This window comes from Perognathus longimembris, chromosome 14 (assembly GCF_023159225.1).
Source record: "Perognathus longimembris pacificus isolate PPM17 chromosome 14, ASM2315922v1, whole genome shotgun sequence".
Classification (NCBI taxonomy): Eukaryota; Metazoa; Chordata; class Mammalia; order Rodentia; family Heteromyidae; genus Perognathus; species Perognathus longimembris.
The window spans coordinates 33,637,220-33,662,747 of record NC_063174.1 but is presented as its reverse complement, the minus strand read 5'-3'; the positions used below and the strand labels follow the sequence as shown (position 1 = coordinate 33,662,747).

At 47.2% G+C, this 25,528-nt stretch overlaps 1 protein-coding gene across 1 annotated transcript in view; it reads left to right on the top strand.

The window, feature by feature from the left end:
* Nucleotides 1-25,528, top strand: part of Sptb (spectrin beta, erythrocytic) — a 125,395-nt gene that overhangs the window by 63,047 nt on the left and 36,820 nt on the right. Inside the window, exons 3-15 of the mRNA XM_048362703.1 lie at nt 6,205-6,356; nt 7,648-7,821; nt 8,736-8,827; nt 9,818-9,898; nt 10,207-10,322; nt 10,715-10,827; nt 12,111-12,298; nt 14,008-14,125; nt 14,776-14,934; nt 16,216-16,518; nt 17,162-17,312; nt 18,468-19,338; nt 20,507-20,644. Coding sequence (XP_048218660.1) covers nt 6,205-6,356; nt 7,648-7,821; nt 8,736-8,827; nt 9,818-9,898; nt 10,207-10,322; nt 10,715-10,827; nt 12,111-12,298; nt 14,008-14,125; nt 14,776-14,934; nt 16,216-16,518; nt 17,162-17,312; nt 18,468-19,338; nt 20,507-20,644 — 2,656 coding nt within the window. The remainder of the gene's footprint in view (nt 1-6,204; nt 6,357-7,647; nt 7,822-8,735; nt 8,828-9,817; nt 9,899-10,206; nt 10,323-10,714; nt 10,828-12,110; nt 12,299-14,007; nt 14,126-14,775; nt 14,935-16,215; nt 16,519-17,161; nt 17,313-18,467; nt 19,339-20,506; nt 20,645-25,528) is intronic.

Below are 25,528 nucleotides of genomic sequence, written 5' to 3'. Positions count from 1 at the left end.
AACATAGTACCATAATAATTATAGCTAACAATTTTTTTAAATTCCCTAACATTGAATACCTACTTGATATTCAAATTTTCTCAATTGTCTAACAAGAGTCTTTTATGATTAGTTTGTTCAAACTAATTAAGGAATATGTATTAGATGTGTGTGTGTGTGTGTATACACATTGCACATGTACTCAAGAGAGTTTTAAATTTGTATTTCTAGTGTGAGTAGTTTGGACAACTTTTTATTTATTAAAGAAACTTGAAAATTCTTCGGTTAACTCTTGGTTCACATTTTAAAAATCTTTTCCCTTATTAATCTATAGGCTTTTGTGTTGGTTAGCTTTGCCATTGGAACAAATGCCTGAGGCAATTAACTTACAAAGAGAAAAAGTTGCTAGGCATGGTGGGTCACACCTGTAATCCCAGCTAAGGAGGTGGAGACTGGGAAGATAGAGGTTCTGGGCTAGCCCAGGAAAAAGTTAGTGCATGGTTGACATCCCAGCTACAGGGGAGGTATAAGTAGCTGAGTCATGATCTAGGATGGCCTGAGCAAAAAATGGGAGACCCTGATTTTTTTAAAATGTCTAGAGCAAAAAAGAGCTAGAGGCATGGCTCAAGTGGTAAAACCCCCTGCCTAACAAGCATGAATTCAAACCCTAGTACTACCACAGTGCCCAGACTTGTAGTTTATAAAGTTTCAGTGCATGATGGTTGATGCCAGTGCCTTGGTCCTGCAATAAGGCAGCACTTCGTGGTGAGGAGGAAGTAACAGAGCAGAGTATCTCCTCTTAGGGACACACACACACACACACACACACCCTGAAGCACTGGAGTGGCATGCACACACACACACACACACACACACACACCCTGGAGCACTGGAGTGGCATGCACACACACACACACACACCCTGGAGCACTGGAGTGGCATGCACACGCACACACACACACACACACACACACACACACACACACACACCCTGGAGCACACACACCCTGGAGCACTGGAGTGGCATGCCCCTGCAAGGGCATGTCCTCTGATGACCTGGAGCTCTCCTATCCTCCGATGACCTGGAGCCCTCCTATTAGGGGTCCAAGTGAGGGACCAAGTCCCTGATACATGGGCCTTAGGGGAGCATTCTATATCCAAATTGCAGCAGTATTCTTTACATAGGAAATGAACTAGTGTTCACGCCTCTGTGACGCGTTACAGACACTGGTCCTCCTCAGTCGGCCATGGTTTGCGGTGTTCTATTCCTCACACAGTTGGTTTTTTTAATGGTTAAACCTGCAATCGTATTTTAAGACTTTATTTAGAAAGCCCTTTTCTACATTAACATTATTTTGACAAGCCATTCTACCATGACTGTTTTTGATACTTTCATGATTTCATTTTGTGTATTTCAATTTTTGATCTAAATGAAATTTATCCTGAAGTATGAGTATAAATATAACTTTTGCTTAAGTAGCCATATAATTTTGCCAAAGCCTTTTACTGAATAATCTATCTTTTGCCCTTCATATTTGAAATATCTATTAATCGTGTATCAAATGCCTATATGTACTTAAGACTATTTCTGTGCCATTAATATGTCCATCTTTCAGATGGTAGTACTGTAAGATCTCTCCTGGGAGGGCTCCATGCAGATGCCCCCCCATCTGGTTAAGTCTCCAGTTACCTGGGTCTTCTGGTTACCCAGGTAACTGGGTGGAGACTTAACCAGGTGGGGGGCATCTGCATGGAGCCCTCCTGGGGGAGAACCTTACAAGTTCCATCTAGTTTTACTGTAGGCTCCTCATGTATACTCTTCTTTGAAGAAAAGCATTTGGGAAGTTTAGGTGCCTTTTACTCTTACTATTTGTAATTTTCATAGTTATTTTTATTTTTATAAGGTATTTTTGAATCATTTGTCTAGTTGCTCCCAATTTTATATTGGATAATTTAAATACATTTGAATACTGTTAAATCTGTATATTAATAATAATACTGAGAATTTTTTCTGGTTGGCATGGAGCTTGAACTCAGGGCTCAGGTGCTGTCCCTAAGCTCTTTTTGCTCATGGCTATCACTCTACCACTTTGAGCTACAGCACCACTTCCAGTTTTCTGGTGGTTAATTGGAGATGAATCTCATAGACTTTCCTGCCTGGGCTGGCTTTGAACTGCTGTCCTCAGACTTGAAGATCAGAATTGAGTATCTCAGATTACAGGCATGAGCTACCAGCACCCAGCTTAAAACCTATTTTCCACTTGTCTTCTTCTAAACTGCAGCTTCTCAGTAGCCCATGAACAAGCTTTATCATTTCATGCTTGTCTGCTTAGGCTCATTATGTCTCCCTGCCCCCCCCCTCTGCCTGTCCAAAGTGCTTTTCTTCACAAGGACCCCCTTGATGACTCAAATTAGAAATGTCCTTTCTCTTCTTGGACCCCACAATCAATGATTGTATATGCCACTTATCTGTGACAGCCATTGTGTTCCTAAAATGAACTGCCATTTATTTCCTGTGTGATGGCAAAAGTAGTCATGAGTAAGTTTATGTCCTGTTTCCTCAACTAGATCCCAAAGCATCGGGGTGAGTAAGTCTGCCTTATGCCCTCGTAGCCTCTAGCACAGGCCTTTGGACATGGTAATGGTAGTGGTGATTTTGTTTTTCGGCTTTCTGACTAAGGTCAGGAAAGGTATCTATTCTTGCTTGTACCAGTGGTCATGAGGATATCAACAATGGTTTACATAATGGCATGTTTTCTGGGTGCCAGCACTTCCCATGTATATATTCATCAGAACATGAGAATTTGAGGGGTGTGTGATGTCATGGTTATACTTGATCTCATACTAAACCTTCAAAAGGAGAGGTGTGGGAGAGAAATCAAATCCTCCTGACACCCAGACCATTCCAGGTCATATGATCAGGAAGGAAGATGAATTTTCTAGGGGCAGCCCTAACACATAGGAGAATGTGGGTGATCATGGCCTAAGAAGGGAAGGGAAAAGAAGAGCAAGAGAGAGGAATAAATGGGCCCTGGTTTGATTCAGCAGACAAGAGTTTGTCTATACTGACTCATTCTTTTCTTCATGGACTCTGGAAATAAGTCCTGGCTCCTGGCAGAGCCATACTGAGGCTTCCTTCCCACAGTGGGTCCCCTGGAGATGCCAGTAGGGGTGCCCAGCCTCTTTCCCTCCTGTCCATACTACCAGGTTCCCAGCCCAGCTGGCTCTGAGCCACCTGTCTCTCCTGCACTTGGAAGGCTTCTGAGGAGTGAGTGTCTGGGCTGTGCAGGAGTGAATGTGCTGAGCATGCTAGATATGGAGGAGCCAGAGCAAACAAGCTAATGGAAATTAATCCCCACCCTTGGGCCTTTTCTCTCCTTTTGATCATCATTAGCCTCTCAGAATTTTTCCCATGTCTCAACACTGCAAAAATGTTTCAGAGTGCAGGGATTCTGGGTACTTTCCCCCCATCCTATAGGGTAAGGCAGCCAGGAGGCCAACTGCTATGCTCTAAACGTGCAGCTCCAGCACTCTGGGGTCTAGTAGGTATCATTCATGTGTTGAAAACCAAAGAGGTCTAAGGGTGCTTTAGCAGACTTCAGTGCCAATATATATGCCAACCCAGCAGTCTAGAATTAAATGCTGTGGTCCATGCTTTATACACATCCTTACCCTTTGCCAGATGCAAATAAATAGGTCTTAGCATTTGTGTCATGGAATTTTTGGATTTTTTAATGCAGGGAAACTAGAAAGGAGAAAATGAATCTAGTTTTTGAGGACAGTCAGCTCCAAAGGGGCTAAAATTTCAGCCCCTTAGTCAAAGCTTCCACGTGTGGGTGGAAGAATGAGCAACTTAAAGAACAGATCTGGTTTCTAGAGGAAAACCTGGGGCTGTAGCTGGTTCTGTTGAATCCCAGCACATCTTAGAGAAATGTGCTTGCTTTCTGTCCAGCATGTTATCAGACCTTTAGCTATGTTGTGTTTGCCCTTGAAAGCAGGACAGTGTTTGAATTTGTGGCTGCCAAAAAGGTGGCGGTCACCCTGTCAAACTTTGCCCAGAATGAATGAAGAATGCCATTTAAATCTTACCTTTATTTAAGATTAGTATGCACTACAGTAGTACTTCTCTTTTTTTTAGTATGTGTCAGAAGGAGGAGGTACTAGGGCTTGAACTCAGGACCTGGGTGCTGTCCCTGAGCTTTTGTGCTCAAGGCTAGTGCTCTACCACTTGAGTGACAGTTTCTTTCCTGGCTTTTAGGTAGTTACTTGAGATAAAAGTCTCATGAACATTCCTATATGGGCTGGTTTTGAATCTCCATCCTCAGATTTCAGCCTCCTGAGTAGCTAGGATTATAGGTGTAAGCCACTAGCACCAGGTGTGTTTCTCCCAATATTCATACATGACTCAAAAATGGTCATATTTATAATAGAATCTATGTGCTCAAGGATTAGACCCATCTTTTTGTCCTTGGATTCTCTGCCTCCACCAAGTGCTAGGAACTGAGGCTTGTACAGCAAACATTTGCTGAATGAATGAACAGATGAATAAAGAAGCCGAGTGCCTAACACTAAAATAGCCACGAAGTCGGAAGGAATCTGATGCTGCCAGCCTCAGGAACTGCCAACATTATACCCTTGAGGCAGTACTGGCTGAGCTCCGCTTTTTGTTGTTGTTAAGTCAGATATTTAATAATTTAAAAAACCCAACCCTTCTATGGTTTGAGCTCAGCTGAGCGAGCGCACAGCTAACCTCTTCCAGCTGACATTCTATCCTGGCTGGGTCACTGTGTGTCTCCCTTTGCTGTGACTTCTCCCCAAATACTGGTTCTCCAGGCCCAGCCATACAGCCAGGTCAGCTCCTGTCTTGAGTGCCCAGAAGCTGACTGCCAGACACTTTGCAAAACCAAACACACCGAGTGTTCATGTTACCTTTGCTCCTGTTTTTTTTTTTTTTTTTTGCAATTATGGGGCTTGAATTCCGGGCCTGAGCTCTGGCCTGGAGCTCGTTTGCTCAAGCTAGCGCTCTACCACTTTGAGCTACAGCACCACTTCTGGTTTTCTGGTGGTTAATTAGAGATAAAAGTCTCATGGACTTTCCTGCCTGGGCTGGCTTTGAACTGCAATCCTCAGATCTCAGACTCCCAAGTAACTAGGATTATAGGTGTGAGCTACCAGCTTCTCCTGTTGTTTTTTATCTTTGCTTTGTGTCATTCTAGTCATCTGTCTTCTCTCTAGTCTTAACCTGGAGAGGCCACCAGCATTTATCTGTACAGAACCACCAAGTTTTTGCTTGAGCTGGTACATCATGGGATTTAACATGGGAGTGTCTTGTCACCTTTCCCAGGACTGAAGATCAAGAGCCCTTGCCTGCCATTCTGGGTGTGAGAGATAGCTATGGGTAGCTCCGAGTCTAAACCTTCATGCTCATAATTCCATGTGGGTCATAGTTCTGCATATCCTAACTTTCCTTACACCTCATTCTCCTCTACCTACAAGGAACTCTTTGAAGGCATGCAATTCGGTTTACTGTATGTACTATTAAACCTAGAATAGGCCTGCCATCTGTAGGAACTGAATAGATATTTGTCTAGTTGCCCACAATGCATCTGAGGAGCAAATACTTGGTGCCAGATTCCAGGCTCTGGAGATGGAAAAGTGAATCTGACAGACTTTCCTAGGCTCAGGGAGCCATAGTCTTTCAGGAAAGATAGATTTTCAACTAATACTTGGAAATGCGAAGGCAGAAGCCAGAGCACACATGGGGAGCCAACCCCAGGAAGAGTCAGGAAAAACTCTCCTGAAAATCTTAATGGACAGGAATTAGGCAAAGGGGACAGAGAAGAGTTGAGAGACTAAGAGAACATTCTAAGCAGGGGGAATTTTGGATGGATGGCTGGACTAGTGAGTGCACCTGGCATTGGAATCTGAATGTAGTGACATAATTGCATAGAATATCCTAACTGGCAGTGGGAATCATGGCTGAGTCAGGTAGTCTGGACTTGATATAGTGTGTAGAGAGTGTTGGTTGTGGTTAGTGATCTCTGGTGTGGCCCCAGGTTGCAAGGGTTCCACATGCTCCCAGAACACCTCAGCTTACTCTGCTAGGCATGGGTGACCCTGGGATTAAGATAAAAGGTTTGGTCCCCAGGGGACATAGCCCTGACCACCTCAGTGAGCTCAGCCCACTTAAGGCTCCTCTCCCTAACCCCACTTCCACCCCACCAGATGAGCGGGAAGTTGTTCAGAAGAAGACCTTCACAAAGTGGGTGAACTCCCACCTGGCTCGAGTGTCCTGCCGCATCAGCGATCTCTACAAGGACCTGCGGGATGGGCGGATGCTCATCAAGCTGCTGGAGGTGCTCTCCGGAGAAATGCTGGTAAAGTCCTGGTCTGTGCTGTGCTCCTCCCTGGGTTGGTGATTGGTGCCATCAGCCCCTCTTCATGGAAGGCATTTTGTGGCCTAATTCTTCAGGCCTGTCAGAGTTTCTCTCTGTTCCTTTGCAAAGTTCCAGTGCTTCCAAGTGACTGTGTGGTTGACTGGGTTCTCCCACCTCTTCCTAGAACTTCTTGCTCCTTCCCACTCCCATCCCTTCATGATCTTCCCAGAAGCCATTTTTGTCATTCTCACTGGGATCTGGAGCTGGCCTTCAATGGCTCCCCACACAGGCCAAGATATATGGATTAGTGGAGAAATTTGCATCCATTTTGGAAGGAGAATAGAGAAGACAGCTTGCGGGCTGGGAATATGGCCTAGTGGCAAGAGAACCTGCCTCGTATACATGAAGCCCTGGGTTCAATTCCCCAGTACCACATATATGGAAAACAGCCAGAAGTGGCGCTGTGGCTCAAGTGGCAGAGTGCTAGCCTTGAGCAAAAGGAAGCCAGGGACAGTGCTCAGGCCCTGAGTCCAAGGCCCAGGACTGGCCAAAAAAAAAAACAAAAAACAGAAGATAGCTTGCTATGTGCATTGCCACAATGCTAGTAGAGATCTATTAGAGGCCCTCTTTGTTGTACCTTCCTGACAGTATGGTTGCCTCTGAGAGGGAGGCTCACTTACTTCCTATGTGACCTGGGGCCTATCAAAGCAGGACCATCTTGGCCTCCATTTCCTCTATATGTAGAATGAAGTACTCTGAGATCTGCAGTTTGAATAAACAGCTACTTTGTTCTGTTGCCTTTTTTTAACTCCAGAATGAATTTCCACTTTTTACCTTGTATTGAAATGACACTTGAAGGTGTCCCTTGGGATCCTTCTGATGATACATTTAACATAAGTTATGATTCCTCCCCACCCCCATCCCTTAGGGTTCTGTCTGGGATCTTCCTCAGAGAGGAGGTTGGTAGGGGTTCTGAGTCCCTTATCAATCAAGCTAAAAGCTATTTCTTAGAACTGTACCTGGCACATAGAAAGTGCTCAGCTAAATGTCCACTGATGCGATCAGAGAGGGCACCCATGCCTGGTTACATAGCGCTGAGTGCAGAGACAAGAAGCCTCTGAACTTTGCCAAGAGGAAAGGGCTGGAAAGTGTCTGGAGCCACTGCAGGACTTGGAGTTTGGCCGGGAAGGTGGAGGGTGGGCCTGATGATAAGATTGGCCCAGGCTACAGGGACCTCTGGGGTGACTGTGCCCTCCCTCCATGTCCATGGGGGGCCACTGCTGTCCCTCAGCCAAGGCCCACCAAAGGGAAGATGCGTATCCACTGCCTGGAGAACGTGGACAAGGCGTTACAGTTCCTCAAGGAGCAGCGTGTACACCTGGAGAACATGGGTTCCCATGACATCGTGGATGGCAACCACCGCCTGGTCCTTGGCCTCATCTGGACCATCATCCTCCGCTTCCAGGTGGGTCCTGGGGGCAGGGGAAACTGAAGAGGAGTCTTGAAACTAACCAGGGACTGGGATCCTCACACAATGCTGGGTAGAAACCCATCCTACGGGACAATGATTGCTGACAGGAGAACCCATCTTCTATGTCATTCCAAAGTGCCGAAGCTTAGGTTAGCTTCCCAGTTATAATCTTCTGAGGGAGAAAATAATACAAGTTAATTAGTACCTACGTGGCAATCTCCTGAAAGACCTACTTTTTAATCTCCTCTCTCCTCCTGTGTAGCTTCTTGGTTCTTAAAATAATTTGGTTTCGAAACTGCAAAAACAAAAAGAAAAGGGCAGAAAATCTGCTTTTGTATGTGTGTCAGAACTAAGACTTGAACTCAGGGCCTGACACTCTTGCTTGGCTTTTCTGCTCAAGGCTGGCACTCTGCCACTTGAAACATACCTCCAGTTCCAACTTTTTGCTGACTAATTGGAAATAAAAGGGTCTCAACCATTTTGTCTGTATGGGCCAACTTTGAACTGGCATCCTCAGATCTCAGTCTTGAGTAGAAAAAAAATACCACATGACATTTATAAAAGCAATACCATGTAATATTCATGTTATCCTATTTGCTTGTGGGACATTATACCTTCAGAGGATGCATGAGGACATCTTGTCACTTCTCAGCATCTTGTTAGAATTGCCATCTCCTCTGATATGAGGAAGCTATCCCTGTGCCTCCTAGCTGCTGAAGAAGGGACAGGCTGATGGACACCCAGGACCTTGAAGTATGATGGTGCTACAGAGCTGGGTGCTACAAATGAGTGACCATGGGGGAGGGGAGAAGGCCTGAAGGGAGTCTCTCAGGAAGAGCAGGAAGGCATGGAGACTCATATAAAGCTATTCTCTCTCCCTCCCCCGCCCCCCTCCTTGCCATTCTCAGATTCAGGACATAGTTGTCCAAACTCAGGAAGGTCGCGAGACACGCTCAGCCAAGGATGCCCTTCTGTTGTGGTGCCAGATGAAGACCGCAGGGTGCGTATATCTGGGAAGCTTGCCGTGTCTGCATACACCAGCAGCCCCGAGCTTCCCATGAGGACTGTCATCCCCCAAAGCACGGGACATCACCATCCACAGCTATGTCAGGGTCAATATAATGGTTATAATTCTATTCTGGCCTTATTGTTTGAAGTCTGGAATACAGATTTCTACTCCAAAGTTGCCTCTGGCTAGACTGGATCTTGTCAGTATGTATATGGGCCACAGCTTAAAGGGGCATCTTTGTGTGACTTAGCTATGTCACCTGTGTTGAAACAGCTCAACAGGCAAGTCCATTTCTTTCCTGGCATCTTAGCCATTAATTCATATACTTGGGACCTCAAAAGGTGTTCTCTCTCTCTCTCTCTCTCTCTCTCTCTCTCTCTCTCTCTCTCTCTCTCTCTCTCTCTCTCTCTCTGTGTGTGTGTGTGTGTGTGTGTGTGTGTGTGTTTGTGTACCCATGTGCATGTGTGCTGGCTCTAGGGCTTGAACTTGGGCCTAGCTACTGGCCTTGAGTTTCTTTTGTTCAAGGCAGTATTCTACCACTTGTGCCACAGCTCCACTTCCAGCTTTTGGGGGAGGGGGTAGCTTATTGGAGATAAGAATCTCACAGACTTTCCTACACAGACTGGCATCAAACTATGAACCTCATATCTCAGCCTCCTTATCTCAGCTAAAATTACAGGCATGAGCCACCTGTGCCCAGCTTTCTTTTCTTTCTTTTTCTTTCTCTTACTTCTTCCCCTTCCTCTCTCCTTCTTTTGTGGTAGTAAACTCAAGACCTCATGTTGGATATGCTGGAAATCTACCACTTGAGCCATGCCTCCAGCCCTGCTTTATGCTGGCTAATTAGAGGTGGAGTCTAGCAAACTTTTTGCTCAGGGTGCCCTCAAACTGTGATCCTCCAGATCTCAGCCTCTTGAATAGCTAGGGTTATTCATTCAAAAGAATCTATTTCTTAGCTCTTTATGTTTGTCTTGGATACAGCTACCCCCATGTCAATGTCACCAACTTCACCTCCAGCTGGAAGGATGGCCTGGCCTTTAATGCCCTGATACATAAGCACCGGTAAGAGGGAGAGGAGGACCCTGCAAATTGATAGATATTTGGAAAACATGGGAATGGTACTGCTCCTGTCTCTTCCCTATTTACCCTTGACTTCCCCCACAGTGGCCCTGCCTTCTTTAAGCCCAGTCACACCTGCTGTCCGCTTCCTTCCAAGTTGATGCCCATATCTCCTCTCCTCTGCTCCTGTCTCTCCATTCTCTTGTCTGTCCATCTCCCTGCATTGCCTAGAATCCTTGCTGTGTGCTGGGCAGCTTGAGAGGTGGGACTGCCATGGCTACTCCCTTTTAACAGTCCAGCTTTGCTCCCAGGCCTGACCTGATTGACTTTGACAAGCTGAAGGATTCCAATGCCCGGCATAACTTAGAACACGCGTTTGACGTGGCTGAGCGCCAACTGGGCATCATCCCGCTCCTCGACCCAGAGGGTGAGTCATGCCCACCTCACTACTCCAAAAGGAGTCATTCCTGGAATTGTCCAGGAGGACAGGATTGTTCCTGGAGGCTTGTCCAGGTGCCTGGTGAACTGTGGGCACAGAGAGGGATGGGGCCAGGCCAGAGCTCTGTGATGAGCTTGTTGCTCAGTTCCTCACATCACTGGGTGTGGGTATCCTAGACTTTGAATCCTTCTTTCTCCTTCTGTAATTTGAGGTCCTAATATGGATGTCATCAGTCTAAAGTCATAGGCCTTCCACTCCTCCATTCTTGTCCCACTGGTTGTCACTTGGTGCCTGTGGTCGTAGGAATTGTTGCTAAACCCTGGGAACCTAAGCTTTCTGGCTTCTGATTTGGAGCTGAGGATGTACCTTTTCCCCTACAGATGTCTTCACTGAGAACCCTGATGAGAAATCCATCATCACCTATGTGGTAGCATTTTACCACTACTTCTCCAAGATGAAGGTGCTGGCAGTGGAGGGCAAGCGTGTGGGCAAGGTACCGTGCTCTTTTATTAGCACAGCATCATCTTCTTCCTACCTGCCAGTCCTAATCTTGACTGTGAGGCTCCCGGTCCATCCCAAGAGCTTCATGTCTGGACTCCCAGCTGCAGCGAGGGTGCAGAACACTTGTACCCCATTTCCTCTAAAGCTTCCTGGAAAGTCAGCCTTCAAGCTACCTCCAAAGGAGCAAGTCCATGTCTGCCCTGCAAGGATCTATAGCCTGTAGCCCTGAGCCTGCCCTCTACCTGGAGTCCTGCCTCACACAGGCATTCCCAGAGGAACCATTGCAGACCCTTATTTGGCTTGTCATGGCTTTACGTCTGGCAGGCTCCCACAATACACAAGGAATCCACCCCTTTGTATAGATCCCCATGTCTCATTCAATTATCTCTTGTAGGGTAGGAACAAGTCCTCATTCATCTTTGTTTTGGTTTGGTTTTTGCCAGTCCTGGGGCTTGAACTCAGGGCCCAAGCACTGTCCCTGGCTTCTTTTTCCTCGAGGCTAGCACTCTGCCACTTGAGCCACAGTGCCACTTCTGGCTTTTTCTATATATGTGGTGCTGAGAAATCGAACCCAGGGCTTCATGTATACGAGGTGAGCACTTTACCACTAGGCCATATTCCCAGCCCTCATTCATCTTTGAATATAACAGCCCTGTGATTAACAAAGACAGTGCCTGGCTGCCCCCCATGCCTCATCAACAGTTGAAAGGATGGCTGGATATGTGACTTAAGTGGTAGAACACCTGCCTAACAAGCATGAAGCCCTGAGTTCAAACCCCAGTATAACATTAAAGAAAAGAAAATTAAAAAGAAACCCTGCCCCTTCTAGGGCCTAGTATCCTGGTAGTGCTAACACCAGGATAATCTTTTTATGGAATTAGGGGAGCATCAGGCTACTCTAGACCCCAGCTGGGTCAGTGTAGGAGAAGGCTTCATCTGAGCATGGCGACACATGCCTATAAATGCTAGATATCAAAAGGCAGAGGCAGGAACATCAAAAGTTCCAGGAATATAGAGGAATAAATCCATATAGCAAGACCCAGTTGCCCTATCCCCAGAACAAGGAGGAGGAGGAAAGTTTCACCCACCTGCAGTACACCTCTTCTACTTGGGCACCAATCTGGGCCTGGAAGGATAAACCTAACCTAGAGCACTCCAGAGCTTGAGGGGTGGGAGCTGCCCTTCAGGGCACCCTGATTGTGGTCCTCAGTGGTGGCCTCATTGGTGGCATGATCCTTGTGACGAGAATGAGTAATAGGGTAATTGATTCCTTAGGTCATTGACCACGCCATTGAGACTGAGAAGATGATTGAAAAGTACAGTGGACTAGCCTCGGACCTGCTTACCTGGATTGAACAGACCATTAGCGTCCTGAACAGCCGCAAGTTTGCCAACTCGTTGACTGGTGTCCAGCAGCAGCTACAGGCCTTCAGCACTTACCGCACTGTGGAGAAGCCACCTAAGTAAGGGCCCTGGCACTCGAGATGGGGGTAGGGAGGGAAGTGGGGCTCATCAGGAACTGAGAAACCAACTTGCCCAGAGGCAGAGCCAGACTTGGTATCATGAAGTGTTTTCACAACTGTCATCTGCTTCATGCTTCTCCTGGCCACTCCCATGCCATCAGCTTATAGGAAACAGTCACCGATGTGAAAGCCTGACTCATAGCCAAAGGAAGCACTTTTCTAGACCCCCAAAGAAGGTAGGGGGATCTGAGTTATGAATATCTTTGGAGAGCTCCTGTTGAAGATTTCCTTTCCTGTTCTGTGAGCTATGGTTGTTTTCTGGTGATGACCTTGAAATTCTTAGCCCCTGAGCTCTCTGCGTGGGGCCTGCGATCTTTTTCTCTCCCATCTGTCACTGCTTGCCAGAGGAGCACTAGGCCTTCTCAAGCTCTCTGCAGACCCTCACATGTGTGCACACACAGCTATTCACACATGACCATGCATACACATGTGTACATGTGCACACACAATCACATGTAGTTATGCAGACATACACATCCATGCACATATTCATAATTATGTGCAAATGCAACACATGCACACCTGTTCACAAACACACACACAGACAACCATACACCTATGGGCATATACATAGTTTATTCATGCACACACAACCATGAAAGCATATGCATGAATGTATTCACAAACATGCATACACAAATAAGCATGTACACATGACATCAGGCTTCCCAGCTTGCCATTAGCTTGGTCCTGAACGAGGTTTCCAGTTCATCTGTGCATGCTTTGCTTTGTTCCTTCCCCATCCATCCCTCACACTTTCCAAGGCACTCAAATGGAGAAAGGTTAAGACACTGAGTCTAAGATGCACTATAAATCTGTATCTAGTTTCTGGCTTGACACTAACCCATTTTTAAAGTCTTAAATTCAATATAGAGAACATCCTCTGTGAGTCCACTAGGCACTGTACACAGCTAGCAGATAGACCTTCAGGGTCTCAGCCTTCTTCCGTACCTGTGAGCATTGAGATGAGACAAGCTGGGCTGGTGGAGACATTGCTCATCGCCAACCCCCAGCTATCACATCTAGTATGTAAAAGTGAGTGGAATATTGAGTGCATGAAGAAATATGAAGAGACCCAGTTTCCTGGAGCTTGCCTTTTCCACCCACAATCCTCTGAGAGCCCAGCCTTTCCGACCCCTTGGAAACATGTGACCTATAGGACTTGGGGGAGATTCAGTTTATTAGAACTGGAATGAAAATTGCTTTCAGTGCAATATGTTCTTTTGCGGATAATGCTTCTAAGCTTTTATCGACTCAATAAAAACTGTCTGAAAAGCTAGTCAGAAGCCTTCATCACTTACAGAAGAGGGAAGGATTTCTTTGTATTGATTGGTAAAACTCAATAGTTGCAACTCCTTACCAGAATATTCCAGTCAGCTATTGCCCTATAGAAACAAAGGATAAATACACTGTATTTTCTCTAATTTGAGTTGTAAAGATCCAAATTATTAGACCTTTTTTGGTTAAAAAAGGCAAGTATTTTAGCCAGTTAGTGGAGCTATCCCTTCTCTTCACTTTTTCTTTGTTGTCAAGGAAAACATGCTTTGTTCGTCAAGAGCCAGGATGTCAGGTTTTCCATGTTGACCTCTGCAAACCATCTGGCTGTGGAGATATCAACACTAACCTTCCTTCCTCTGCTTTCTCCACAGATTTCAGGAAAAGGGGAATCTGGAAGTTTTACTCTTTACTATCCAGTCCCGGATGAGAGCCAACAATCAAAAAGTGTACATTCCCCATGATGGGAAACTAGTATCTGACATCAATCGGGTACTGTAGCAGTTCTCCTTATGCATCACCAGTGGGTTGATGAAGTTTCTGATGTGGGCACAGGGAGTGGTTACTGGAGGAGGGCAACTCAAGCCAAGTTCTTTGGTGTTATAAATTATGTGTTGGCTACTTGGGGTTATCTGAATGTGATTCTGAGAGGTCAAACTCTGTTCACCATACTTCATTTTAGTTCTCTATTCAGATACCCTAAGTTATTCTTTGGAACTTGTCTTATAGCCTGTCCTCTATAGAACCTTGAATTTGCCTTTGGATCTGGAATACAAATTAATTATTACAGAAGGGAAATACCTTATGATGTTTCAGAGGCTTGGAGACTTCATACCACCTGGAAGCTTTAATAGAATGGAGATGGCCATTTATTCAATAAGAACTCATTGGGTGATCAGAAAGGGCAGGTATAGGGGAAGATGTACTGGGAGGTCATGACCTGGGCCCCTCCACTCTTCAGTTATCCCAGACATGAAGGCAAAGGCCCACCACCTCACCCAAGAACATTGGCCTAGATTCCTAAAATCACTGAATGTCAAGTAAAAGATGGGTGCGCACACGCGCGCGCACACACACACACGCACACCCCAAAGCCCACATGTTTCTTCTGTGCCCCAAGAATTCTCCTCTGCCCTGTGCAGGCCTGGGAGAGCCTGGAGGAAGCTGAGTACCAGCGGGAGTTAGCCCTGAGGAGCGAGCTCATTCGGCAGGAGAAACTGGAGCAGCTAGCACGGCGCTTTGACAGAAAGGCCGCCATGAGAGAGACATGGCTCAATGAAAACCAACGCCTTGTGACTCAGGTACTGGGGGACATGCTCTGGGTTGACAGGAGAGGGGAAGTGCTTTTGATCCCACAGCTCTCCACAGAACTCCCAACAGCAACTGGATAAGCCTGTCCTTATCCTTGGCCCAGCTCCCATGATTGACTGGATCTAGATTTGCCTCTAAAGACAAAATCTTGAGGATTCTCTCTCAACCTCTCTCTCTCTCTCTTTCCCTCTCTCTCTCTCTCCCTCCCTCTCTCTCTCTCTTTCACACACACACACACACACACACACACACACACACACACACACACACAGATGCTCATGTCATGATGGCCTTGTGCATGCTAGGCCACTGAGCACACATTAAGTTCTCAACACACATTAAGTCTCCCTTTTATTTATTTTTATTTTTTTATTATTTTTTTTTTTTTGGCCAGTCCTGGCCCTTGGACTCAGGGCCTAAGCACTGTCCCTGGCTTCTTCCCGCTCAAGGCTAGCACTCTGCCACTTGAGCCACAGCGCCGCTTCTGGCCGTTTTCTGTATATGTGGTGCTGGGGAATCGAACCTAGGGCCTTGTATATCCGAGGCAGGCACTCTTTCCACTAGGCTATATCCCCAGCCCCTAAGTCTCCCTTTTAGGAAAAATCTCCAAGTCTAGAACAGGCCTCTAGAGTTATCTTACCTGGACCATAGCATCCCTGAGAGAAGAGGTCACGGTTGACATTAAATGTGAGTTCTCTAGGAACAGGTTGATGTCACAGCACGCCTGTGTGTGTCAGTGTTCTCTCCGGCCTCCAGGCCTGGAACATATTTCGCTGGCTTAGGAATGGGCTCCAGGGCTGACTCTCCATCAAAGCATCTGCTCTCTCCCACTTAGAGTTTGGAATCAAATTAAATTCTGATCAGAAAGAGGCTAGCAAGTGCTCTGAGAGCACCAGAAAATGTGTGTGTGCCCCAGATAGCATGTGAGCAAACCATCTGTCTACAGCTGCGTGGCTTCTGAGCACCAGCAGCCCCTCCTGCCCAGAACTGGACAGCAGTGTGAGGAAGGACCAGAGGGCTGTCAGAGGACTCTGCCAGCAATAAACACATAATGTCACCTGCATGTATGGCATGGGATATAAAACAGGGGACTGCTTTTAAAGCCTTGTGTCATATTTGGGTTTTGGAACTTGGCTCTGAGAAGATTCGGCAGGCAGGAAACCGCAGGAGCAGCCCCTTCCTGGGAACACATTCTCCCTCCAGTAGCTGTGCTGAGCTGGGATGAGCATGGGGATGTCTGAGTGAGCTTCTGGGTTTTCTCCCATGGACAGGATAACTTCGGATATGACCTGGCAGCTGTGGAGGCCGCCAAGAAGAAGCATGAGGCCATTGAGACGGACACCGCTGCCTATGAGGAACGGGTAAAGGCCCTAGAGGACCTGGCCCAAGAGCTGGAAAAGGAGAATTACCATGACCAGAAACGCATCATGGCCCGGAAGGACAACATCCTGCGCCTGTGGAGCTACCTGCAGGAGCTGCTGCGGTCTCGGCGTCAGAGACTCGAGGCCACCCTGGCACTTCAGAAGCTCTTCCAAGATATGCTGCACAGCATCGACTGGATGGATGAGATCAAGGTGGGCCTTGGAGCCTTCACACACCCTTCCCTGCACTTCACATGAGCTTGAATAGATACCTCTTCTTCGAGTCACAATGGAGAAACTGAGGCAGTACAATGTCTGCCTGTTTGCCTCTTGATTCACTCTTCCCTCCCTTGGTAGATTGTACCCGCCTAGTAACATGATATCCCCTAATAGCCAAGAAATCTTAGGTTCATGGTTGCACAAGATCCAACCTAGAGGGTCCTGAAGACACAGTGTTGATCATGAGCCTGGATCATCAGACTCTCAGTAATTGCAATTTAACTCTGCTTAGAATCCACACCTCCCAGCATAGAACAACCACAGAAATCTGAATTCCCTCCTTCTCCTGCAGTGGGTCTCTACTGAGGATACACATGAGAATGACTGCAGGTCTTCTACAAGTGCATGTGTCCAGGCCAAAGCCTTGAAACAGAGGCAGTAGAAGAATGTGAGGCTTGAGCTTCCCTAGGATGCCCCATGGGTCTTTCCAGTGGGAAGTTCCATAGGCAATCCTGCTTTGTAGTTTCTTCCATCCTAAGCAGCAGCCTTATTTCAGCTGCATCTGAGAGATGGACACACCCTTTGAGAGGTCTTGGCTCATCACTTGTCCTTGTTCCCTTGACTTTGTCCTTTGCAGGCTCACCTCGTGTCTGCCGAGTTTGGGAAGCACTTGTTGGAGGTTGAGGACTTGCTGCAGAAGCACAAGTTGATGGAAGCCGACATTGCCATCCAGGGGGACAAAGTGAAGGCCATCACCACAGCCACCCTGCAGTTCGCTGAGGGGAAAGGTGAGGCCAAGCACATCTCCTCTGTGGCCGCTTCTTTAATACCAGCGTCCCTATCCTCTTTACAAACACCCCTAAATCTCCTAGGATCCCTCCAGCTCTAGCTTTCTGTGGCAATCACTAAGCCACCTTTAGAATTCTGCCTCTTTGATCAAGTGGTGGTGATGTCATAGCTTTCCAGTGAGCAGGCAGGGTGCTTTGGTGATCTATACTCAGAAAGGTGTTTTAGACACTAATAAAGCATCTGCCATTTTTCATTCTCTTTTCTAGCTCAAGCTGTGACTGAGACAGCACAGGTTCTAGTTTCTGTTCTTAAATAGACAACCTCAGTGCCTCCTTGCAATTTATATTTGAGCTTTTACAAGCTAAAAATCATGTGTGTTTCTACTGTGAACAGACTCATCTTTTTATTTATTTATTTATTTATTTATTTTTGTCCATTATGGGGCTTGGACTCAGGACCTGAGCACTGTCCCTGGCTTCTTTTGCTCAAGGCTAGCATTCTGCCACTTGAGCCACAATGCCACTTCTGGCCATTTTCTGAATGTGTGGTACTGGGGAGTTGAACCCAGGGCTTCACGTAGACGAGGCAAACACTCTTGCCACTAGGCCATATCCCCAACCCCCTTGAGCTCTTTTTACTCAAGGCTAGAACTCTACTACTTGAGCCACAGTGCCACTTCTGGCTCTTTCTGTATATGTGGTACCAAGAAATAGAACCTAAGGTGTCATGCATGCTAGGCAAGCACTCCATCACTAGGCCAAACTCCTGGCCAAGAGTCATCTTTTAACCTCTTGTATTGCTGAAGTTTAATGGGTATCAATCTGGCCTAGGAATTAGCATGCTGGCATGTGCCTGTAATCCCAGCTACTCAGAAGGCAAAATTAAGAGAATCACAGTGAGAGACCAGTCCTAGTAAAAGTACAAGACCCTATCTAAAACACTAACTATAAGCAAAACACCAGGGCATGGCTTAGGTGGCAGAGCACTTGCTTAGCAAGTAGAAAGAACAAATTTGGCCTAACATCAGAGTAATTGTGAACCTTTGCATCCAATCCCAAAGGCCCCATGAGATGGCACTTTTGAGACTCTATGAGATGAAATTGTCCATACATGAAGCCCGTCCTGTTTTGTTTCCTCCCCACCTCTTCCTCCAGGGTACCAGCCTTGCGACCCTCAAGTCATCCAGGACCGAGTCAGCCACCTGGAGCAGTGCTTCGGAGAGCTCAGTGATATGGCAGCTGGGCGGAAGGCTCAACTGGAGCAGTCCAAGCGGCTCTGGAAGTTCTTCTGGGAGATGGATGAAGCTGAGAGCTGGATCAAGGAAAAGGAGCAGATCTACTCCTCTCTCGACTATGGCAAGGACCTGACCAGCGTGCTCATCTTGCAGCGCAAGCACAAGGCCTTTGAGGATGAGCTCCGTGGGCTGGATGCCCACCTGGCGCAGATCTTCCAGGAGGCCGAGGGCATGGTTGCACGCAAGCAGTTTGGGCACCCTCAGATCCAGGCCCGCGTCAAGGAGGTGTCAGCCCAATGGGACCAGCTGAAGGAGTTGGCTGCCTTTCGCAAGAAGAACCTCCAGGATGCAGAGAACTTCTTCCAGTTCCAGGGTGATGCAGATGACCTGAAGGCCTGGCTGCAAGATGCACACCGGCTACTCTTGGGTGAAGATGTAGGGCAGGATGAAGGGGCCACGAGGGCCCTGGGGAAGAAGCACAAAGACTTCCTGGAGGAGCTGGAGGAGAGCCGTGGGGTGATGGAGCACTTGCAACAGCAAAGCCAGGACTTTCCCCAAGAATTCCGGGATTCTCCAGATGTGACCAGCAGGCTGCAGGCCCTTCAGGAGCTCTACCAGCGGGTGGTGGCACAGGCAGATTTGCGTGGGCAGAAGCTGCAGGACGCACTGGACCTGTACACAGTGTTTGGGGAATCTGATGCCTGCGAGCTGTGGATGAGTGAGAAGGAGAAGTGGCTGGACCAGATGGAAATCCCAGACACCCTGGAGGACCTGGAGGTTGTGCAGCACAGGTCAGAGTGGCTCAGCCTCTGCCCCTCAGCTTACTCCCTACCCCAGGCCTAGTTACCATTTGCTACCTGTAGAGCAGCAGGGATCTCCTTGAGAGGCTACAGAATGTCCATTGTTATAAAGTCTAGGTAGCTGGCATCTTGAGTTCTGTTCTGGCTCTGTGGCCTTCAGTACTTCATGCAAACACTGAAGCCTAGGGTTCCTCAAAGAGGATTTCCTAGGCCAGTTATTCAGTCACTTCACACAGTTACAGCACCCTATGCTTAAGTGAATTCTATCCACAACCCACGTAACACAGAGGGCAAGCAGGGCTTCTCTGGATGACAAGGCTGAGATGTGGGGAGCCCACCAGCTCTAGCTTTCTACACAGACACTAAGTCACAGAATTCCAGGGGCCACAGAAACCAGCATAGAAGCCACCTACCTGCAAGGCCATTCACTTCCAGTGTTCTCATTCCCACACCTTGCATGAAGAGGCATGCTCAGGCTGTACAGGATCTCAGCAAACTAAGCACAAAATCCAGGGATGGAGGAGGAGGAAAGGCCGCTCCTTGGAGCAGTGCCAGGATGGTCCTGCACTACTGCTGAAGGAACCTGAGCCCTTACCTGAGGGCAGCCTTCATAATCACACAACCCTTCTCCCCTCAGCAGCTCTCCCTTTCCTAGCCAAGAATGGAGCACCTGACTGGGGTGGGGGGTGGGCAGGGGGCATCCTTTCCATCAACTTACCCAGGGAGTGAGATCAGGGTGGAGAAAGAAGCAGCTGGGACAGTGAAGGAGTGTCAGGTAGCCTCCAGGATAATTCACACACATATATACACACACACATACACACATTCACACAAGCATACATGTGATAGTCCCTTTACAATCCTTCCCCTCAAACCTCTCTGTGGAGCCAGAAGCCTATCTAGTAAATTACCAGCTCTCTCCCTAACTAGTCCAGGAAATACTGAACTAAATAGTAAGAAAATAAAATGATCCAGCATATCTGCCTCCCTCCCCCTACTTCCAGACAGATGTGTTCAAAAGGTAGGAGAGTGCAAGAGCTGTACATTTGGAGATAACGGTCACTAGCATTGCAGCATGGGGGCCACTGGTAATAAGGTGTGGGACCACTGGTGTTGAGTAAGTACTGTCCTCTCATCACTCCTTGGTGGTCCATATCAGGTTCGACATCCTGGATCAGGAGATGAAGACGCTGATGGCCCAGATTGATGGTGTGAACCTGGCTGCCAACAACCTGGTTGAGAGTGGCCACCCACGCAGCGGGGAGGTGAAGCAGTACCAGGACCGCCTGAACAAGAGGTGGGGTATGGTAGGGCTTGGGCTGGGGAAATTTTCTCCCAGCAACTGACACACTCCTGCAAGGAGATGGGGCATGATCTAAACATCAAGCTACCCTCTACAAACCACCCTATTTGCACCCCCAGTGTTCCTTTGTTAGCTGATATCACTCCTAGGATTGAGCCCCTAGCAGCAAGGAGGAAATGCTGTGTGGTGAGCGGCAAGGTGAACAAGCAGGGAAAGAGGGATGTGTTGGGGAGGAGGAAATCCATACACATGGGATGAAGGGGACATTTTCAATGTTGTCTGTCCTTAGATCAGGCCATATGGTCCTCATGCATATTTCCCCAGACATTCCTAAACAGGAAAAATTGCTGTCTGAGAGCCCTTAAGTACAGTCCATAAAAGAATGCTCTTGCTTGTGCCAAAATGCAGCACCGATAATAAGGCTGGCTTGAACGAAGAGGAGAATTAGCAGGGAGCCTTGAGCAAGCTTCATGGTTGGAAGAAAAAAAAATAACAAGTCCTAAGGAGCTTTTAGAGAGAGAGGATCTGCTGTTAGTGCAGGGTGTAATTGCCCATTAGTTCCTGGAGGACCCTTAAGGACAGAGCAAATGCCTGCATTCCTGTTTTTATACTGGGCCCTGGCACATGCAAGTTCACATGTCCACCACCTACCCGTTACTCTGGCCTCTTCCCCACACTTGCTCTTGAGCTCTGCTCTTCCTGAGGCAGTCTGGGAGGTGGGCTTAGGGAAGACTCAGCTATAAAGAAGTGGCTCAGTACAGTAGAGACACTGCTGAGGGCTAGGAGAGCCCCATGGGATACTTCAGAGCCACTAGGTTGTGGCCAGTGTCTCAACATACAGGGTTGCTTTGTAATACCATACTTTAATATTTATACAGAGGAGGAGGAGCCTCTTCACTCTTAATTAGGCGTCAAGGAGATGTGTGTGTATATGAGAGAAAAAAAAACAGAGAGGAAAATTGATGTATAGTTGCTGATAAACCTGAGAACTCATTCAGCCTAGCAAACACAGGGACCTCTTCCCTCAGCATGAAGCCCAGCTCATCTGGGGCAACTTGCTTTGTATAGCTGTCTCCTTGGGATGTGTGTGTGTGTGTGTGTGTGCGCGCGTGTGTGTGTGTGCATTGCTGGTCATGGGGCTTGAACTCAGGGTCTGGCCTCTGTCCCTGAGCCTCTCTGTGCTCAAGGCTAACACTCTATCACGGGATTTGTGTATATTGACTGGTTCTTCTCCCTTAGAGAGATATCAAAACCTATCCTATTCATCCTCCATGTATAGCTTTAGAAGTGTGTGTGTGTGTGCACATGCATTCATGCACATACCAGTATTTAAGCATGAACTCAAAAATAAAAGCTTCACACTCCCGCTAAGCTTTTATGCTCAAGGCTGGAGCTTTACCACTTGAGCCACACCTCCACCTCTGCCCTTTTAAAGCAGGTGCCCTTACCGCTGAGCCATGCCTCTACCTCTGCCCTTTTGTTGGTTAGTTGGAGATAAGAATCGAGGATTTGTCTACCAAGGCTGGCTTCAAACCTCAGTCCTCAGATCTCAGCCTCCTGAGTAGCTAGGATTACAGGCATGAATCACCAGCACTGGGATAAATACTTTTTGAAACAACATTTATTCTATACCTCCATCCCAGTACTTTATTTCCCCGCCTTTGTTCTTCTCTGTCAGTGTGCTTTCTCTTCAAATACATATTCCAAATCCTGCCTGTCCTTGAGGGCAGTCGAGTTTGTTTCCTTTCTAGTTTCCCAGCTGAAAACAATCTTTCTTTCCCTCCTTTGAGCTTCACATCCTACCTTGTATTATAATTACAAATCACTTACCAACAGGAATACATTCTGAGAAATGCAACAGTAGGAAGTTTTGTCATGGGAACATCATACTGGCATAACCTACAGGCATGGCCTCCTATTTAGGCTATATGGTATGTGCATATGGTGTAGTTACTGCTCCTAGAGCCATGAAGAACAAAGCAACCCAAGATTAGGCAGGGGATGCCACTACCTCAGAGGTAGAAGGTATATAGTACACACAAGGCCCTGAGTTCAATCTTCAGCACACAGAGAGAGAGAGAGGCGGGGCGGGGGGGGGCAGCTCTGCAAGATTAAACCAATCATGAGGGTAAATGATGCCATCAAGAGACATGCTAACCATCAAATGTATGAAGTTACTGCCAGATAACACAACACACCGTTTGCCGGGCTAGGTTCACCTCCCCTGGCGCGGGGATGCCAGGCTTACTCTATTCTCTATGCTCCCTTTCTCACCCTCTCCCCTGGTCACCCGACCCGCAGGCAAGGCCAGGGTGGAGTGGAGGGCTAGTGAAGACCTCAGGTGCACGTGGCCGAACGAGATCGCTTTACCTCCCTCCTTACCCACGAAGGAAGCCAGGTGTACACGGAGTCTCGGAGACAGCTTCAAGAGCAAAATCTGATTTAATAAGGGAGTGGCTAGTAGCTAATATAGTAATGGTGACGAGAAAAGGGGTGATCGACCAAGAGCTGGCGATAGGCTGGCGAGCTTGTCTTAAGACCCCCTCATGAGCTAATGTCACTTGCATAGCACCACCCCATGGGCAAAGCCCGTGAAATGGGGAGCACATGGGGTAGCTGGTAAGAGGTTGGGGGGCTGGTCGCAAAGCCAGCCCTTCTGGTTCCGGACCCAGGGAGGTATGGCCTGCTTCTGCACTGCCCCAGGGCTGGGGGAAGGGCAGTGTCTCAGGATAGCTCTCCTTTGCCCTTCCCCCCTCAAGGCCAAAGCTGAACCCCAACAAGTTTTCACAGTAAACGTTTCTTGGGAGGGAGGGGGGTTGAACTCAGGAGTTTAGGCTCACCAGGCAGATACTCTACTGCTAAGCCACACCTCCAGACCTGCTTTGTTCTGGTTATTTTGAGGCAGGGTCTCACTTCCTGCCAGGGCATGCTTGTGGATCACCATCTACCTATATATTAGGCTCCCATCATTGCTGGCATGACAGGCTTGCACTGCCCTGCCCAGGTGTGGGGTGAGAAGGGGGGCTCATAAACTCTTCTACCTGTGATGGCCTTGAGCCATGATCCTCCCATGCTCAGCCTCTCAAGTACTACGATTACAGGTGTGTGCCACTGGTGACTGGCAATATATATGTGGGAGTACAGTAAACATGGCATAATAAATACACAAACCAATAGCATGATCAATTCTTATCAAGTATTATATGATATATATATATATATATATATAATTATATGCACTGCACTCTTACAAACTGACATACAATAAGCTTGTTTACATTGGTATCACCACAAACATTGATATAAACTGCTGTGCTATGACTTAAGGATGGCTGCAACATCTCTAGGTGATAGGAACTTTGTAGGTCCATGATAATCTTATGGGATCACTGTCGTTTATGTGATCCTTTATTGACTGAAATGTCCTTATGTGGTGAGGGATGGAAAAACAACCTTACTTTTCCAGTATGCATATGAAGAGCCACATATTGCCCACAATGTTTTGCACACCAAGCACACTTTGGTCTGAGGTTCCTTCTGTTGGTAATATTCATTTCCCAGACATCCATTTGGCTCACTACTTTACTGGTTCACATGTCAGCCCGTTAGAGTGGCCCTCACTGACCTCTTTCCTGAAAGAAGCACTTCCCTCAGTCTCACCAGCCTCCTAACCTCTATCCTGTTACCTTGCTTTATTTTTGTTTTTGCACTTATCACACTGTAATGGAGGACAGATGTATCTATTTGCCTCTGCTCACTTGAATGAAAATGAAGATTGCTTTGTTCTTTGCCATATCCCCAGTGCCCAAGTTAGGGTTGTGCACAAGGCACATGATAGTTGCATAACATGTGCTTAACGGGCACCAAACTGAATGTTTCTGCCCACTTGGCACATATGAGTCATTCAAATTCAACACAATCATGTTGAGTGTGTGATAGCCTTTCACAGTATACATTCCAGTTATCCAATATTTTTCTACAAGTCTTGGGCTCAGAGTCAGGCCTGGCCTCCTGAGGCTATCTGCTAACTAGAGTGTCTCTGCCAACTTCCCCTTGCTTGGACACGGAGCCATGTGGAAGTGGGAGTTGGAGGGCCATGTCCCTCCCCGCTGTGGTGGCTGCAGTGGCACCACAGAGGAAAGACTTGGGGAGAATCACCATGGGGCCTTTAGGCTAGGGGTCACAGCAGATTCATGTATACCTCACTGTCAGCTCACTGTGGTTTTAGATCAACAAGAAGAAAGCCTTTAGCTCTGACCCTGATTTCCCAGCCTCAGAGCAATATCTGTGTGCCAAGCACAGGATTCTCAGAGTACAAAGTCTTCACAGTCTGGGATTGTACACAGTGTACTCCACCCAGTCATCTCTCTGGTCCCTTCACCATCCCTAGGTGCTGCTGGGATACAAAGGCAATTGAGATCCTTGGAGACCCATCCTTAAATAGCTCCATCTAGTGGACACACTGGGGGTACAGCGACAGTGTCTTATATGTGGCAGTCTTAGATACATAGTTTTTTTTTTTTACATTATGTGTACATAATCTTATAGTCTAGTTATGTGAGGGTGTGACTTTTTTGTTTTATTTTTGTTTTTGAGATAAGGTATTGCTACATACCCCAGGCTAACTTCAAACTTGTGATCCTTTTGTCTCAACTTATTAAGTGCTGCGATTACAGTCATGTTCGCTTTGCCTACCTATGTGCTTATCTTCTCTAAATCATCTACTCCATTGGGAAAGATTTGGTTTTGTCTGTATTCTTCCAATATAATGTCTTATGCCCTTGTGGGTATTCAAGAGAGATGGGTTCAACCTGTGAATGAGCATTTGACTTGATGCTTATATATTATAATGGTGCAGAATGAGTAAACCTGGGCCTA